This window comes from Balaenoptera acutorostrata, chromosome 8 (genome assembly GCF_949987535.1).
Source record: "Balaenoptera acutorostrata chromosome 8, mBalAcu1.1, whole genome shotgun sequence".
Lineage (NCBI taxonomy): Eukaryota > Metazoa > Chordata > Mammalia > Artiodactyla > Balaenopteridae > Balaenoptera > Balaenoptera acutorostrata.
In genome coordinates this window covers 22,232,614-22,252,491 of record NC_080071.1, presented here as the reverse complement: position 1 = coordinate 22,252,491, position 19,878 = coordinate 22,232,614, and the positions used below count along the sequence as shown (strand labels likewise).

The following is a 19,878-nucleotide window of genomic DNA, read 5'->3' as shown; positions in this document are numbered from 1 at the left end:
TAATCGTAAAATACTGGCTTAAACACTAAGTGTGTTTTGCATTTCAGGTTATGGTTTTGTCGACTTTGACAGTCCTGCAGCAGCTCAGAAGGCTGTGTCTGCCCTGAAGGCAAGTGGAGTTCAAGCTCAAATGGCAAAGGTGAGTTGAGAGCCGGTACTCACTGCTCTGGTCTCTGGCTTTGGTTCTGAAGCTAGATACGTGGCTTTTCCTGTCACCATTCAAGTTCTTCCTTCCATCCCAGAGAGCCACAGTTACCTGTGGACACTTGTCCCATGCCTTCGCATCCTCAATGGTAGCTATTTTGCCAAAGACTGTTCCTCATAATTTTATATGTGAAGAAGGATTTTATAACTGTATGAAATTTTACATAGCAGATTATGTAACCCCCTAAGTAAATGGAGAAATAGCACCAGATTTTCTCAGGTAAATGGGTACTTGTGGGCTGAAGCTCTGTACTATATTTTTTTTAATAATTTTAAAATGCCAATGCTTAAAGAATTAATACATTTTAGAAACACTTCAGGAGGTAATTGTGTATAGAATGTCATATTCTGAAAGAATAACAAATATAATCACATATGTATGCTTTGTACAAATATACTAGTAGTTTTAATGCAGTGTAAGCTACAGATACTATTTCCTCTGTGTAAAAGTCAGGATTTTTAGACATTGGTTATTTATGGATTATAAATCTTCTCTTTAGTAGTTCTGCAGTGGCTTTATTCAGGACTTGTTTTGATGAACTCTTAATCACTGAAGTGGTATCTATGCTCCAGTCTTATTGCCTAAATGTAAACTTGGGTTATATCATACCTAGTGCCTACAGTACATTTATTAAGATACTCATACAATTATGTACATATTTTTGTGTGTGTGTGGTTTTTGAGTTGCTACGGAACATATTTTCAAGTTTGAAACTTGGCAGTTTGATATCTTGTATATTCTTTTCAAAAGATCGATAATTTTATATTATCTGGTGTCTTGAAGTACGGAAGAAAGTAATTTTGTGCTGTCCTTTGCTGCTTCTGAAGAGTAGCATGTGGTCATTCCCTGAGGGGTATTCACATTTCCATAAGGAAAGAAGATTTATGGAAGTTAAAGAACCCTGGTTGAGATAAGTTACCTGCTAAGACCTTAAAGCTCTTGAAGGACATATATGCAGCTACCAGGATAGAGATTTACCTTGATTAAAAGAATCAGCATGAATAAAGATTTCAGGAATTGATGAAAGGGATCACCTTTCTAAAGTAATCCTTGACTTTTAATATTTTTAGACCTTTGGATTGAGTTGGACTTATTTCAGATGTTTTTAAACTCCAGAGGAAGAAGCTAAAATAAACAAACGTAAATACTAAGCACCGTGATTTTTAGATTACTTGTCCATAATATACAGCAGTTTCCTGTGGTATTGTTGAAAGACGGTGATTATGAGGCTTGAAATATATTTAATTGTGAGTATGCAGTACCTATGTTGTATATGATTTACAGAATGTTTAATGTGCCTATGTAAACAATGGGTAACCATACATTTTCTAAGCAGGACTGTTAAGGCACAATTGGAAAAGGGCTCTATTTTTCCCTCTGTTCTGTCCATTTCCTCTACTCTGTGAAGCTCCTGTTTCTTCCTCTCATGGATAAAATCTAAGGCAGGTCCCATGACTTTTCTGGCAACTCTCGTTATTTTGAAAAGTTCCGTCAGTTGCTTCTGTCATTTCAGGTCTTTCTGGTTAATTTTTTTCAGTAGGATGCCCCTTAATTTTTTTCATATCCAAATATAAGGGAACATAATTGTCTTTCAGTACATTTTCAGCCTTTCTATATGTATTTACACCAATCTCAGTACAATATTTTAAACAAGATGTTTAAGGGGAAAATCTCAGGTTATATTCCAGATACAGTTTGTAAAATGTCAGAATTGTGTAGAGGTTTTGAAAACTCTGCTGAGAGTCAGCAAAAAGGGATGTGTGTCTTGGGTGCTGCTGGTGCTAAGAGAAATGACAACTTACAAAGCAGTTGTCTGCTAACAACCATATTGATAATTTGGTGATCAAGAAGTGATATTTTAAAAGTTTACATCCCAATATAACCATGTATTACGTGTATACAAACACACACACACGTACAGATGTGTAACAAATGTATTTAGTTGCATTTTAGGAAATTGGGGGTTGTGATTAATGGTAATACATTATACTTTTCTTCTTACTTGAAATAATATGAAATAGGCTCCTGGTTAACATTTTGATGCTGAGTGTCTGATTTTTTTTTTTTAAGAGCACATTTCCAATGCTAAGTGTGTGATACCTGTACTTGAAATGTCCAATCCTGTTTATTTGACAAAATTTTGAGTGCCGTATAATATTAAAACTTCTCCCTTCCCCCAGCTCTGGTCTGTTCTAAGTAGTAAGCTTGTCCTGGGATGGGAGCATGGTTAGTTTCTTTCCTATTTCCCAAATTTGTGTTTTTCCCACTCTTCCATAGCTAGCTGTGGTTTCTAACCCCTCCAAGGTTGGAGCAGTGGCAAAGGATGGGAAAGTTTCTTGACCTGACAATTCTGTGATCTGGTGTTGATTTCTCTGGGCAGACAGAGAACTGATGCTTTCTTTAGTAGAATGCTTTGCTCTTTCCCCTGTAGTGCCTTCAAGCTAGAGAAGACGTGTCCTCAGGCTGTTGGCCTCAGCTCCTGAGAATCTAAGGGTCAGCCTTCAGCCCCTTTCTTCTAGGACCTTCTTATCCTTCAAGACAGCCTTCCTGGAAGGCTCTAACACAACCCTGGGCCAACTCTACCTGTGTGGCCCACATTGATCTGTTTGCCAGCTGTCTGTGGGAGACTAGTTACCTCCCAATTGCACTTATGGGCCCCTTCAACCAGCCTTTGCCTTTTAGATTCCTCAGGCTTAAGTCAGACATTGATTCCTTGTATCCACCAAGCTCGAAAGGTCACAGACCATGCCTCCTGAGGGGTCTGTTGAAGCCCCTCTTGCTGCACCGGCAGTGATGGGGGAGGCAGCCCGTGTGGTGGGACTCAGAACACATCAACGGTTCTCTCCACATGCGTGTTCATTCCAGCCTCTCCGGTCCCTCCCAGGCAGACGAGAGGTGGGTGGTCAGCTGAGCCTCTCAAACCAGATCTCAGCCACTCCTATGCAGACTCTGTGTAGGTGGTCTGGTTTCTCACTCTGGAACGTGGGCATGCCTGAAACCCATTTTTCGGTGACTTCTGCTGAAACAAAGTTAGAAAGAGGCCTATTTTAACAACCTGCTCCAGGTAATACAGAGGCCTTTTTTAGAGCGGCCCCATGAGCACTTACCGAGGCATCTTTTCAGTGCCGGTGATATTGAGTAGCATAATATATTAAATATATCCTGTTTGAAGAAGTCTTTACAATGCATTTAGTCAGAACCGGACTGGGCATAGATTGGCACTGTATGTTGTGTCACCAGTGCACTTTGAATGCCAGCTTTCCCGTGGACTGATAATGAGCACTGTTCAAAGACCTCCTTAGGTGGCTTGGACTGTAAATTGGCTAGGAAAAGTGATCCCTTCCTACATCATCTGTAGGGAGGGAACAATGCACGGGTTCAGAGATGCTGGCAGTGTGCCAACATTCTGCACGTTGTGAATTTCTTCGGGTCTCTGTAGGATGACTGAGTTTCCTGGACCCGATTTCTTTTTTATTATATCATTAAAGTTACAAAAGGTATTTTAAATGCTAGAGGGTCCATTGTTCTGGGCCACGGAACCATGGATTTGAATATCGGGAGTTGACTTATCCCGTTTATGCTGTCTGGATAAAGGAGCATCTGGCATGTACCTTTTGTGGAGACAGTTTATAAAAGTTTAGGTCTGGCTCCCATGTTTGGGTGATAAGGGACCTATCACTTTCCACTTTCCTCTAGTGAATTAATCTGGACACTATAAAGTTCTGAAAATTCACATTGCCACATATTAAAGGCTTGCTTTCTTACATAATCAGGAAAAATTAAGGGACATTCCACTAGGCTAGTCTGGGGAGTGGGGGAGAATATAATATTGTTTGACACTTTGACTACCTGAGTTGAAAAAGAACTCCACAAATATTCAAAACTGAATTATAAAGCTACAAGTGGAGAGCATTGGACAACAATGGTTGTTTCTTATTCGTGTTTTAATTTCAGTGCCTTGCTTGGTACTTGGCCTATGGTACATGTTTGTTTTGTTGATGATCAAAGAAGCCAATTAAGCAAGAGAAAAACTTCCCAGTTTGGGCAGATATGGAGAGATAAGAATGGGACATTTAAAAATTATATTTATTGAGTCCATCGAGTACCCTGATGAAATTTACCAAAGGTTTTCCAAAAGGCTCAAGGTTAAACTTGAGCCATTTATGTTAAACTTGGCATTTGTTTCAAATGTGTGCATTTTTCAAAATAAAAGACTCAGAGTCTATGAAAAGAAGAAAAAACCCTCAGATAACGAGCTAAAAAGATATAAAACTCAAGTCAACATTGGTGATATCTGTTAATAGAGTGACTTCTGTAGGCCTTTCCGCAATACCTCTTAAGACCTGCTGGGGGTCAGCGGATCTCCCTGTGTTATTTGCCTAGCGGTATGCTCGCACTTTTTTCAGTAAATAGGCAGTCAAAGGAGCAGGAATTTAATCGCCCTTCCACACAGAGGTCTACCATGCTTCAAGCAGTTTGCATTCACATGCCCATAAGCAGCTATCTGCTGGTTGGTGAACCTACTCAGTACAAGAGAAAACAGATGTCTGGTCTTCCTGCCAGGTCCCTTTCTTGCATTTTAGGAACCATTCCACACGCATAGGGAGGTTTTTGTTAATTTCTTTCAGATGATGACTGAGTGCTTTACACCATGTGGGACCTCCAAGCCCCACTTTTCTACTCAAGTGAACATTAGTAGCCATTTATCCCTCTCATGGCCAATGTGGGATCCAAGTGTTCTACTTGTTAAAGAAGCCATTGAACACTTTCCATGCCTAGGGATATAAAGAGGCCTGTTGGCCCCATTTTTATGTCTGACCACCCATAATTTACAGAAAAATTGTTTTTTCAGACATAGCATTGTATGTAATAAAACAGAGTTATGGTTGTCCCTGATTTTAAAGGGGCGAAATTACCCTTATTCAAGAACCACTCTCACGTAGTACAAGTACTGTATGTTCCGTTTACTAGGAATGTATGGTGATTAGAATGCATGGACCCTTTGGTGATTAGATATTCTTGTGGCCATTGCTGCCAGCTTGGAGTTGCTTCTCTTTTTTCTTTGTTTTTTTTTTTTTTTACTTGCAACTTTGTATGCAATGTGTGCAAGATAAGTTGACCATTTGAAAAGAAGGATAAATAATGTTAGCCCTAGAGGTCATTCCAAAGGAAGAGAGCTAGTTGACTGAGTGTTTGCTATTGAAAACAAATGCGTTAAAATCACAGGAAATATCTACCTGTATTTAGTATATCTTATCTCACTATTTATCATAGAGTGGGTTAGGAGCTCAATTTCCTGATTCTGATTTAGCACTTTTTATTATTTTTTTTCTTCATTGGTAAACATTCAAGTTGAATCAACATTTTAGAGAATAACATTTTTTTTTAATTTTTTTATTTTTTATGTATTTATTTTTGGCTTCACTGGGTCTTCATTGCTGCGTGCAGGCTTTCTCTAGTTGCGGCCAGCGGGGGCTACTCTTCATTGCAGTGCACGGGCTTCTCATTGTGGTGGCTTCTCTTGTTGTGGAGCACGGGCTCTAGGCGCGGGGGCTTCAGTAGTTGTGGCTCGCGGGCTTTAGAGCGCAGACTCAGTAGTTGTGGCGCACGGGCTTAGTTGCTCCGCGGCATGTGGGATCTTCCCAGACCAGGGCTCGAACCCGTGTCCCCTGCATTGGCAGGCGGATTCTCAACCACTGCGCCACCAGGGAAGACCCAAGAATAACATTTTTATTAATAGTTTAATAGCAACTAAAACACAGATTTAGAAAGTACTTAGTTACCTACATTGTCAGCCCTTTTGAAAATACTTCACAGATGACAAAGTCTATGAACATTCTTAAATATTCTTAAATGTTAGTCATTTAGATTTTAATAATTGTAACTCAAAAGGAAAGCTCACAATATTTATGATACATGTTTCTTCTGTAACATTTTTTATGCCACATCTTTGTCCAAGGCGTGTTTTAATGCGCTTTAATTAGGGAGTTCCCAGCTTTATTCTGAACCTGACTAAGCATGATTCCGAAATCTTTCTAATAAGATAGACTTGATCACATCACTCCCTTGCTTCTGTGCCTCCAGAAGCTCCAGATTTTTTAGGGCGTGGCTTTCTAGCTGCAGCACAGGGACGAGGCTCCTCCTTCCTCCTCCTCCCCCTCACCCAACAAAGTATAACAGCTGAAATCACAGGATAAACATGGCTTATCTTCCTGCAGTATCAGTATGACTGGAAAGTATTAATTCAGAAATATTATTTCTATATGAAACAAACTCAAATAGTTAGGGAGTAGATTGCAACATTTACATGATATATATATATATATATATATATATATATATATATATATATGTATTTTTTTAGATAAAATACAAGCCTTCAAGGAAATTTTGCAGCTCTGGCAAGGCTACTTTATCCTTTGCCCACACACTCTTCAGGATACATAGTCATTCTATTTCGTGCTAGCTTAAGTGGAAAAATTTAAGCAGTGATAAATGACAAAAAAAGTCATACTCCTTGGATAGCTTTTCACAATCTGGTTTTCAGCCTCATGCCTTATGCTTGTTTCTCAAGTCTCAACTCAATGTCATGCCCTCTGTGAAGTGTTCCCTAATAAAGACAAGCTCCCCTATCTGTCCTCCCATTGTGATTTGTATACATCTCTATTACAGCATTGATTACATGTGTTTTTATCTCCCCAACTCAACTATAAATGGCTAGAAGACAGGCCTGGAGTCACAATTATTGTATAAGAGGGTCTGGGATGTACAGGATTCACTATAAATGTCATTGGGCTGTATTAGGCTACAGGACCCCTCAGTGTACCCACCTTCAGAGAGAAAGAACCCCATCTGTGTTCACCAACTAAGGACCGGACTTCCGCAGGAACAAATACAGTCTTGTGCACTCCAGGAAAGCTTCAGGGACTTGGGAGGTTAGAGCCAACATGAGATAGTTAATTGAGGAGCTGTGGATTAATTGGGTGAAGTCAGGGAAGGTAGTGAATGAAGTGGAAATAAGGAATTAAGATTTTAGCTTGCAGGCCACCTGAGAAGGATTTGAAAAATTTAATACCAAAGACCATTTTGTTTTTCCCTTTATTTTGAAGCATTTTATCTGTTACTGTCATGCATTTATTAAATCGCTTTACAATTTTTATACATTAAAGATATGCTTTATGTAATTTTCAGTGGGAGGTTTTGCCCAGCATAAGGTAACCAGTGGTACCACACTGACTTTATCTACTTTCAGACAGAAGCAAAGGTAGTTGCCACTTTTGTTTAGTCTGTCAAGGGTTAATGAAGTTAAGTTTCTGGCTTGCTATTGAGCACTTGAAAATTTTTAATTTTTTTCTTGGACACAACTGCACTGACACACCCCTGAGAGTCTGGGCCACCCAGGTTGGGAGTTTCTGCTCCATACCTTTGGGACTGGCCTGGTAACAGGCTGCCTTCTGTCAGAACTAGGAAGTCATAGGGACAGTACTTTCTGCCCATAGTTTCTCAGTCTTTGGTAACTTTAATTCTTGGGACTACCAGGGTATTTGCCATTCCCTAGGATACCAGATTGTTGTTTTAAATCTTAAAGGTCAGTTACTTTTACTTGCAGATTATCTGAAAGGAAAGGTTTTATTTCAGGTTTAATTCATGCCAGGATACATTTGAAAGTAGAGATTTTGTACAAATATGCGTATGTTTCACATATATTTTTAAAGTACTGTGCATTTTGGAAATTTAAATATAATGAGTGTGCTGTTCTGTTGCCTAAGGCTAAGACATCAATTAATGACTTTGCTAATAGTGCTTGTTAAAGAAAAATCATAAACTTGCATAGTTCAATATGTAAAGATACAATTGGTAGCAAGATCAAAAGAAAGCCTGTTTTAAAGTTAAGATCATCCTAATCTCACAATTGCCGAGATGAGTTTTTACTTGGTCAGAAAATATTCCAGATATCATATAAGCTTATTTCCTGATGATTTAACACCAGACTCAGTAAATGTACATAGCAGTTACTGGTTCTCAGAAAACTCTATTGCTATCTTTGGTTTCAGCTGATTTTACCTCAGCAGTGGAAAGGTGGGTGGGAAATGATCTAATTGCTGCTTCTCGAACTTTCATATGCATTTGTACTGCCTGGAGATCTTATTAAAATGCAGTTTCTGATTCTGTAGGTCTGGGATGGGGCCTGGAATTCTACATTTCTAGTAAGCTTGCGGGTAATTCCATCACTGCTGGCCCCTGGATCACTCTTAGAGTAGCAAAGATTTAGCAAAACTCCCTTCCCCCATCTACACTTGAGTTCAGCTTTATCCAGATTCTAAAATTTGTTCTGCCTTGAGTCTGTCATTTTGTATGACTTTGTGGGGTTTTGTTTTTGTTAATTTAGGAGCTCTCTATTTCCCGTTGGTGATCACAACTCAGAGGTAGTAAGGACTCTGCTGTAGAGCAAAAGAAGGGAATTTGGGCAAAATCCCACTGGACTTTAGTTGACTTAGTCCAGAATCCGTCGTGTGTTTCTGGATTGAATTATTAGCAGTAACAGCCATTTGTGCAATAAATGGAGCCCAAAATGGGCTCCTAAAAATAGTAGTGGAGGAGAGGTTAGTTATTTTGTAGAACACTGCAAACAGCCGAGGGTTGTGCTTCTATGAGGGCATGCTCTCCAACTCAGCGACGCCTGCCAGCACTTCTGCTTCCAAACCTGCCAAGAATGGTTTGGTGGGATCGTGTCTGACCTGCACAGATTGTCCAAGCTTCAGACACTGTTTTCAAGTGTTCATGGTGACTCGGGTGTTCTGTAGTTCCCGTGATCTCGCTTGCTAGTACTTTCAAAGGACCTGAGCTAAGAGAGTGGCCAAGTAGAAGTGTGTTAACATACATATCTCACCTTCTGCTGGAAATTAATAGACAGTTCTCTGTTCGGTTTTAGCAACAGGAACAAGATCCTACCAACTTGTATATTTCTAATTTGCCACTGTCCATGGATGAGCAAGAACTTGAAAATATGCTAAAACCATTTGGACAAGTTATTTCTACAAGGATACTACGCGATTCCAGTGGGACAAGTCGTGGTGTTGGCTTTGCTAGGTAAGCACGCTGCCCTGTCTTCTTGTCAACAACAGTAGCTCTGCTATGTTTCCTGGAAAATAAAAATTGAGCAAGAAGAGAGAATTTAAGCCAGGGTTATAGGAGCCAGTTGTACCGTGAACTTAAATTATGCATAAAAAATAGTTTGCATTTTTCCAAATCTTTTGGAAGCTCATTAGGATTCTTGAACCTGAGGACACTAAATATTTGGTGACTTAGGGCAAGGAAATACCACATGAACAATAGTTCTGCAAGTATGTTTCCTTAATAATTTGACTAATTAGATCAAGATGCCTAAACTTCTTAAAAATAACAATCTCAGGCTCCTAAATTTCGTAAATAAATTGGTATTTTTGTCGCATTAGATGGAACTTTGGTTCATCATCAATGTAGTCAGTGAATTAGATTTTCAAGTGAAATATTTCAAACACTCAGAAAAGTACAACAGACACCTGTCTAACCACCAAGTGTTACACAAGTTGTAACGTTTTACAGTTTATGCCTAGATTTTTTTTTTTTAAGAAGTAAAATGTTGCAGATATCTAAAGTACCCTCATTCCTTCCATCTTATTTTTATCCCTTCCTCCCCAGAAAGGATACTTCCATGTAATGGTTAGTTTGCTTCCTTTAAAAACCTTAAACAAAAGAAGCTTTGGTTTTTGACGTAGTTGCAATCTGAAAGCCTGCGTACAAAAACTGATTTTACATCATTTAGCAACCTATAATACTGTGCAGTAACCGAAAATGTCTACATGTCTTAAAGTATTGACTTTGATTTTGGAGGGGAAATTGCTGACGTTTTACTTTCCTATACATTATCCTATTTGATGACAATCGCATCTACCACAGGCCTGTGAGATCAAGAAAGCAAGCACTTTTCACTCTTTCACATATAGGAAAATTGAGTTAAAGAAAGGACTTTTCCATTGTCACAGGGCTGCCAAGCGATGAAGCAAGGTCTAGTACTTGGTTCTTCTGGCTTTCAGTCCATTACTCTTTCTGTTAGGCCAGATGATTTTATAATAAAACTAAGATATTCTACAGGTGGAAAGTCACCAAGGCCAGCATCCCCAGTGTGCACATCATGGGTTAAAAGGACCCAGGTGAAACAGTGAAAGGCCCAGCGCCATCAGAAAATCGTCCCTTTGTGGGTGTTCTTCTGAAAGCAGATCAAGGACTTTCATTTCTGTATCCAAAGATAGAACCCAATTAAATTCTATTGCTTTTAAAAACTATTAAAAACCACCCATTAAAACCAAGGTGCAACTCTTCTGGGTAGTCCAGGAGCGTAGTGCATTTTGAGCAGATTATTCAGTGTTTTTTCCATTAAAGAAAAATAAATCAAAATGATTTAATTCCCCTGAAAGGTTTCTCAGGTGTTCTTAGCCACCTGCAGATGTAGAATAAGTTATTAGGCTCCATCCTTTAATTCCTCCTCTAAAGCCAAGATGACAAAGAAGGTACATAATTGACTTCACTAATTTAATTTTAAACTTCAAGCTAATGAGAAAAACCTGTAAGACACATCCTCTGATTAACACCAGTTCTTATCATGACTTTTGAGTCTGTCAGTTTTTTGAATATGTAAAAGGAAAGATCATCTTTAAAATGACCAATATCCCAGCAGCACTAAATACACTAGTATTTTAAACTGGTATTTTTATTTTTAATTCACTATCATGACTAACAAAGCTATTGTGTATTGATTATCAGTTTTTCTACAAGTGGGAAGAAATTATACATTTCCTATGCTTGATATTAAACACTCTTTGTATAATTTATTTCTTTTATGGTTCTGAATGTACTGTGTGGTTATCAAGTTTTTATTTTACTCTGGAAGCACACAAACAACAGTTAAATAAAAGATAGAATAAACCCACTTTTTCCTATCATTCACATTTTTGTTAGTTTTCATTTGTATCCAATAAACCTATAGGATTGTATTCATGTGTACAGAACAAAATGAAAACTAAGATATCTCTGATTATTTACGTGTTTTATTTTTATGTATAAATAGGATGGAATCAACAGAAAAGTGCGAAGCCGTTATTGGTCATTTTAATGGAAAATTCATTAAGACACCACCTGGAGTTTCTGGTATGTTGTTTGTCTAAAATTGTATCAGTGGTCTTTTGTTGTAGGATGTGGTGACTCTTATATCAAGAACAAAAAACTCCTCATTTAGCTCTTTAAAATTTATTTCTTTGGATCTACAAATAAGACTTCAAAATTCACTTCTCCCAGCTGTTTAAATATGAATGGAAGCATAAAGAAACAAACTTATGGTTACGGGGTGGGAGGGGGCATAAATTGGGAGACTGGGACTGACATACACACACTACTATATATAAAATAGATAACTAGTAAGGACGTACTGTATAGCACAGGGAACTCTTCTCAATACCCTGTAAATGACCTATATGGGAAAAGAATCTAAAAAAGAGTGGATATATGTATATGTATAACTGATACAATTTTCTGTACAGCAGACACTGACACAGCATTGTAAAGCAGCTATACTCTAATAAAAAATTCTTTTAAAATTCAAAAAAAAAATGAAACGTAAGCTTAGGGAAAAAAATATATATATATGAATGGAAGCAGACCCAGTGGTAAGGAGGTGTGTGACTTGCAGAGCATTCAGAAGCCACTCCTCCTTGGATGAGGAAACCATCCTCTAACTCACCTCATCACCATCCTCAATAAATATTCTGTCAGTCCTATCCGTTGAGGACTGTGGTACTTTCCACCCTAGCTCCCGCCTTCGTTCTGGAAGATGTCAGCGTGTGTTACCCCTCCTCCTTACAGTGCCGGGACTCAACTTCTGTGTCCCCTCCATCCACTCCTCTGTGGCCACTTCCTCCCATTGCTCTGCCCCGTGTTGTCTTGGCCGAGAAAACACTGCACCTCAGGAGCTTTTCATTCCAACGTTACACCCCCCTCTAACTCCCACTAAACCTGGTCTGAAATACAGTGGGCTCCAGTTTGATCAGACCCTCAGCACCACTGCTCCTCACTCAGCCTCTCACCCTTTCCTAAATAGCAATTCTCAGTTTTCACCAGCCTGCTCAGCCCTCTCCCTAAACTGCTCCCGCACCCCAATCCTAAGGAGATGACTTCACTTCCCTTTAATCAGGCTGTCCTGTCTTGCCCTTTCAACGGCTTCCTCTGCTGCCACTGGGTTACTGTCTGCATAGCGCCCTGAGGACACCCACCTGTACGGCAGCATTTAACATGTTTACACGTGTCAGTGCACTAAACTAAGCTCCTCGAAGGCAGAGACTGTTTTCTCATCTTTCTGTTTTCATGCCTAGCTCAGTACTTGAACCATACTAAGCACCAGTAACTGTTTGTTGGCTTTGCATAAATTTCACTTCACTATTCGCCAAGACAACACTACCTATTTACAAGCTAGCGTGCAAGCGGCTGACCACAAACTAGAAGACGTTTCCATTTGTGCATGTGTAACTAGTGTTCAGTATTTATTCTTCTGTAGCTCCAAGGTTCCATCTTTAACTGGATGGCTGATGATTATGATTAGGGATCCACTTTACTTTTCTGTATCCAGGTGAGTCTCACTTCATAGAAAATCTATTTATAAGTGTGTGCGATACCACAGACTAACTGCATCCTTTAATACCAAAATCTGACAGCATACAGTTTGCATGGCTGTATGTGAGCTTGAGCTAAAGCATAAAGTACAAGGCCTAGAAGTACGCTCTTCCAAGGAACTCAGCCTTGTGAAAGAGCTTCCTTTTCTGTTTTTTAGGTCAGTTTTGTTTTTCCATCCACAACACTTGAGTTGAAAGAAAAAAAAAGAAACGAGAGGGGAATGTTTTTACCTTCCAACCAAGTAAAGACAAGGGAGAAATTTCAAACGTGGGAGGCTTCTGTCAACCTTGCCCTGCAGGGCCTTCCAAGGCCCCTGCACACAGCTGCCCCCTGTGTTCTCCTCGCTTTCCATGCCATCCTCAGCATAGGCAGAACCCCAGAGTATTATATTAGTCCCTTTGAAGGGCTGCTCACCCACCCACCTGTGACCTCGTTACTTTCTCAGCTCATTCTTGCATGCAACAAGGAAATTTCGAGAAGGAAAAACACCCCAGCACACATTTGTTTCGATGTTGTATCAGTCTAAGATAAGATCTACCAGCTCCCTGAATGAAATAGATCTCAGGGTGTCACGAATTGAGGTTGGACAGTTTCCTTTTTTCTCCAAAGGACTTCATGGTTGTGTCATTTAACTGTTCTCTTTGAAGTAGGTTTGAAGACTCTTGGTCACACCCATTCTAGGAAGAAAAAGACCTTGTTTTCCAAACCACACGCAAAATAATTGTAGGATTCTCTGCACCTTTGCAATGAATAGTTTCTTCCAAGTAGTGCTAAGTGTCAAAGCGAGCGTAAGAACCAGATGGGCTCCTTCTCCATGGAGAGCATCCGGGCAGGGAAGACAACTGTGCAGTCAAGCTGTTCTCTTTATTCTGAACCAGGACTTAACTTTATGCCATTTTCTGATGTTTGATGATCTCTCACATGTTTTAGTCTTGGTTCCCGACTAGACTGCATGTTCTTAGCGGCAAGGGGCTGTGTTTTATATTTTAATTTTGTGGTAGGCACCAAAAACCTGTGCATCACCCTATACCAGCAGAGGTCACCAAGCGGTTTCCAAGAGCATTTTTCACATAGAGCTCATCACAAGAATCGTGGCTATTTTGATGGCCTTTTTGGATAGCTTTTGCCTTTAAGTGAGGTTGAGCTACTTTTTGGCAGGAGTTTGAAACGTACAATGCGGGATTGGGAAGCATGCTATTCCAGTGAACCCAACCTTTCCCCAAAACAAGTCTCCAGTGGACTCGAGAACCCACAACAGAATTTGAAACCACTTTCAGCTTCTCTGGATTGTTTTTTGTACACACAATACAAGAATTATCTTTGACTACCTGTCTGTTTATTAGATGCTGCTGTCTCCCTTCCAGTTACCTGAATGGCTGCTGTCACATGGCTTTCCCCGTGGAATGCATATGATTATTTTCAGTAGAACCAGATGAGAAACAAAAATATTGTCAGGCAAGGGTAAATTGAATGCGCCTCCACTTTAATGTTTAAATAATGTAGGCTAATTGCTAGGCAGACATAACATTTCATAAATACAGTCAGAAGATGGTTTATTTAGTGACGCAAGTTGTTTAGCTGGCATAAGCAGAATTATCCAGGATGGTTTGTGTCAGAGTACTCCGATTCTTGCACGACTGGCGATTTGCCTGTGACACTGGAGCCAAGTATAGGAAAGAAACCTACATTAGACACAGTCCCCAAAAGACACTTTCTTTTGAGGACTGAAAAGAAAACGCATCGCGTGAACAGTGCGATGAACAGTAAACTGAATGTAAACTCATCGCGTGACACTCTTAAGAAAGTCTCTAGATGGCAAAGCAGAGAGGTCAGCTATGCACGTGAGTTGTCACTTCTCAGATGCCACCCATCCATCTGCCAACACACTCTTTTCATACCAGGGTGATGTGGCTGGGTTCCCCCATGCCTGGCATACCCCACCCTGGCCTGGGGCCTGGTACATAATGTAGTATATGTTTAGAGTTCCATAAAGATCCACTGTACCACATCACAGTTTTTTATACAATCTGCTTTCTGAAATCACTTTTTAAAAATCTTGTGCTTTTGTGTCTGATGTTACCACATTTTCAAAAAGGCTTTATCTTATGGCAGATTCTTCAAGTGTACATTATAGTTTGTGATAAAAAAGTTGCTCAGAAGGCCGTTCCTTCTGTCCTTCCCCCCCACTCAGTCTCTCATTTTTCCCTGAAAATGTTGAAATATTGTCCTCTGTTTGGATTTACCTTGATTTCGAGTGCTAGCTGGTTTGCAATAAGTCAGATTTGCTTGGAAGGACCCCAACAAGGGTAAAAGAAGCAATGACTTCTTTGTGAGACAATCTAGGTGAATTCCACAGAGGTTTAAAATAAGTACGTCCCATTTGCTTGATAAAAATTCCATTATGGAGAAATAGGATGGTGGTGGTTTCCCGCACAGTGAACATTAGAAACAAGAGATGGGTAGAACTGATGCTCAAATTAGGAGACGTGCCCAAGGCAAAAACACTGTCACTCATGACCATGATTCAGGGATTTGTCTGAAAAATATTCTTCCAGTACCTTCCTGGAAGAGAGCACAGTCTCCAAGAAGACTAATGCACATGGCATGTTAGCTGGAACTCTCCTAGGGCTGCTTGCCCTGCACCCGTTGTTTCTGCCTCTGTGGGAGACGCGCACGACAGACACACCCCGTGGACAAAGGCCACGTGTATATTCAGTGCTGCAGGAAGCAGTACGGTCACATCTCTCTTTCTGGACCTCTCCATGGCGTGAATGGAGTCTGTCCTTGTGTGCTAAGGGCAGAGAGTTTTTAAAAAAAAGAAGTGTCTTTTCACTGGATATGTGAGCACTTGTGAGATGCCCAGTATTGTGCGGGCATCATTCTGCCACATCGCCCAAAGCTTTGCGTGTGTCGTGGAGGAGCTCCAGTGAAGTGCATATGTGACTGCTGGCCTACTCCATCCAAAGACCTCAGCTTGTTTTACATCTCCTTTCTGTGTTACTTTGACTTTTCAGATTGGGTACGTGCCCAGCAGGGCTTGAAAACTGCTCTTACATTCTGGAACGTTCTGTGTATAGGTAAAATTATTAGGGCCTTGTCCTATGCCAGGAGGCAGAAAAGGTAATGTTTAGGGGAAAAGTTACAAACCTAGTAAAAAGCCTGGAAATCTTACAAGGGTTTTTTTTTTGTTTTTTTTTTTCACACTGTATTTTATTTTTACAAGAGATAAATGGACTGACACCAAGCATCTTACAAGGGTTTTTATTGCCCGTTTCATTTCCCGAATGTTTGGCTTAAGCATTATTAACTCTGTTAAAAACAGAAACGTTTGGCAACTCTAGGACAAAAGAAATACTTGAAGACATGTGGAATGTTCCTGGTACCTTTAGGACAATGTGATCATACCTTTGGGATCGTGATGTGTTCATGTCTCTCTCACCCAGTATGTACAGTAGAGCAGAGTCTGAATGCATGTATTGTTGAGATGTTCCCTCCAAGGGCTGGAATCTTACGAGTAAATCATTGCCATGAAAGCAAAAGTGCTGGAACCATCCTGGGAGGCCAGTGGGGTGAGGGCTGTCTTGCAGATCCAAAACTCCAACTCATTCTCTACCAAGGAGGGAAGTCTGGTTTTTAAAAAGTGACGAGGGACCTCAACTAGAAGTGTGCCAGTGTTTGTTTTAGCTGAAGATCCTTTGAGTGCCGTGCCAGGCTTAGGAGGAGGCTACCTTCAGGCAGCTGTTACCACCATGGATCACACCCAGCCTACAGCAGGCCCCCTCCAATCAGCTTTACACCTTTCCACTATCAGGTTCTGCCAGAGAGGAACAATAAATAGTGGAGTAAGATTTTATAAAAGCATAAGGATCTTGGGTGGAAGATGTAGGTGTTACTATGAAAACAGTTTTCTAAAAGGCATTTGCCAGTAACTTCATCCTTAACTACAGCTTGAACATTTCTTTATTCTGTGTGAAGCCAAGGCAGCAACTATAGCCAGCTCTTAAATATCACAGAATCAAATTCCAGGGAAAACAGGCCAGTCCCTAAAAATGTTTATAACTTCTGAACCAGAAGTTCCTCTCCCGAGAATTTATCTTGATAAGTCAAAGGTAAGAGGAGGAGCCATAGCTCAAAATTTGAGCTCCTCCTGTTGTCATAGTGATAAAATAATAGTAACTAATATTCATTGAACTGTTCTATGCACTTTATGTATGTTAATTGTAACAATCTTTTGTACAATCTTAAGTACTCTTATTATCCCCATTTCACAGATTATGAAACCAGAGACGTGCCTGGAGTCACTAGCTAGTAAATGGCAAAACCAAATTTCAAACCCAGGGAGACTAATCTAGAGCCAGTATTCTAACCACCATAGAATCTGACCACCAATATTGCGTGGGCACTGGAATCAAAGAGATAAAAAAGATAACACACACAGATGTCCATACGGTGTTAGTCATATTGGCACTGTAATCAAAGAGATAAAAAAGATAACACACACAGATGTTCATACAGTGTTATAAGAACAAAGAAACTATACATGATCCCTTTTCAAATAGAACATTATGTAACCATTAAAGAAAAGAAAAAATTCTATAACAAGGTAGAGAAAGGTCCACAATGTAAATGGTAGAAGAAAAGGCCCTATCATTGCAAAAATGAAAAATAAATATAGACTTAGAAGAGTAGTAAATATAGAATATTAAAATATTTATGTTGGAGTGATGGGGAAGTATTGCGTTTTTGTTTTCTATTTAACCTGGCTTGAATGTTGTTTAACCATTATTTTACTGATAAGTAAAGCTGAGTGGGAGATGGAACTACTCTATCAGGGTCAGGAAAGGAGGAGAGACAGACCCTAACAGAGCAGGCGTGGGAGTGTAGGCATCTGCAGAGAGAAGCCGGAGCTCTGCCCTGTGGTAAGAGGACCGCAGGATTTGGTTAGAAACAAATAGGGGACTGAAACAGGAAATGATGTCGTGCACACAAAGAAGGGATAGTATTTATTGGATCCTTAGGTTGAGATTTTTAAAAGAGCCCTGGATAGTTTCTTGCATGTCATTTAGTTGAGGAGTCTTGAAAGTAGCCAACAGTTTCAGAAAGAAAGCTAATTACGGCTGCTGAGTGGACTACTTTTCTACAACGGATAGAAGAGCTTCTATCAAGGGCAGTTTATGTCTTAGAGACTGTTGACTGGGATAAAATACTGCATAGCTAGAAGAATGGGAGTTTGGGAGTAGCGGTTTCTCCAGCTGTTAGAACTTGGTGAGGAAAAGTTCCACTTTGTTACAAACACAGAGAACTCATAGTCCTCTGAGCGGTTGGATTAGATAAGTGAGGAGGATGTCTGGGACGTGTAATCATGAACTACAGTGCTTAGTCAAAGCAGGCATTCTAGAAGTGATGCTTCATGTGGGTGTCCAGGGAAGACAGTTGAGCTCAAGTTACTGTAGAGTTTGAGCTTCAGAAGATGGGTAGGGACACGACTTGGTAGAGATGTGCAGTGAGGCATTGTGGGCACCACCCCTATGGCTTAGGAGGGACTGTTAGTGCCACCCGTCAGGCATTGGTAAAAGATCGTCCCTGTCAAGGAGGGCACATTGGAGGATCCAGTAATGCAGTTACCTTAGATGGCTCTTAAGAGATTCCCCCCCAAAATATCAGATCAGTGCTTGCATGTGGCTCTACCACAGTAGTTAAGCTTCTGGAGGTACATGTTCTTGTTGGTTCTGATGAACAAGAAAATAACTTCTCTGTCTTGGCTAGTTAAGGACGAGAATCTGACCTGAGAGGTTTCACAAGACATCCGAGGCACACCCTTTACAAACCCCAAAGATCCTGATTCATTAAGGGAAATTCAGCCTAGAATACGTTGCAGATTTGGCAGACTCAATCAATAAGGGGTAATGTTATGAAACATTGTATCATAAATGTTTTTGTTAGAACTCTTTGCAATTATTGTTTTGCTCAGTAAGGTGAAGAGTTACTAATCTAGAAAATTACCATATAGAGGATATAGGTTGACGGTTAGAAACCAATTTTTTTTTTTTAAGGTTAATATACCCAAAGTTACCTGTTGATCACAGTCATATTACAAGTATTCATGGCATGTCCTTTTCTGCGTGTCAGGCCTCCTCAATACCTCCCTTCCACAAAGAACAATCAAGGAGGCCACCTGAAGGATCTGTTCTGTAGAAAAAGCTGACATCACATAGCATCTCCCAGTCTTTAACCTGGAACCTGGGTATTAGGCTCCAAATGCAAACTGGAGACTATTCCCTGGTCGAGTAAGCTGCAGCATATGCCAGTCGAATTAGGAGCTCTCATTTTGTAACCATCTTGCACTCACTTAAAAATAAGTGGGCCATGACACAGATCTGGGTATATGTAAGTTTGGTTTTCGATTCAAAAATCTAACTGAAATCGTCTGACTCTTGTTCAATCTAATGGTAACATAAATGTCTTAAAGAAATCTTCACATAGTTGCTTTCCTGGCACACATGATACAATCTTTGTAATAAATAGGTTTTCAAGAATGCTTAGGTATAAGCTGTGTCTCATGTCATCCAGGTTCAAGGAGCGGCAGCTGTAAAAGAAATATAGCTGTTCCTGTATCAGAAGTGTTTCACTTCTGCTTGGCATTTTTATTAAAAACAAACATTTCAGTAAACAGTGCTCTGTCCCATAAATGGCTAAATGGCCTTAAAAGATTGGGGATGCTCTCGTCCCCATTAGACTGCAAGAACTATGAAGTAAGACCCTGTTTTATTCACCACTGTATCCCTAGTTCTTCACACTATACCTGGCATATAGTAGGCACTCAGTAAAACTTTCAACTGCTAAACAGACCAGAGAAAACTGTAATAGAGGGAAGAAGCTGTTAGAATTTTATATTGCGTCACACACACAGAATACTGGGGTATTCCTGTTCCCCAGAAGCAAGGAACCAACAACTATCTAAAAACGGTGTC

The 19,878-nt window shown here is 40.0% G+C and overlaps 1 protein-coding gene across 8 annotated transcripts in view; it reads left to right on the top strand.

The window, feature by feature from the left end:
* Positions 1-19,878, top strand: part of RBMS1 (RNA binding motif single stranded interacting protein 1) — a 212,207-nt gene that overhangs the window by 175,211 nt on the left and 17,118 nt on the right. For all 8 annotated transcript variants that reach the window (XM_057550796.1, XM_057550800.1, XM_057550795.1 and 5 more), the window contains exons 4-6: positions 48-139; positions 9,138-9,295; positions 11,313-11,392. In XM_057550796.1, the coding sequence (XP_057406779.1) occupies positions 48-139; positions 9,138-9,295; positions 11,313-11,392 (330 nt within the window). The remainder of the gene's footprint in view (positions 1-47; positions 140-9,137; positions 9,296-11,312; positions 11,393-19,878) is intronic.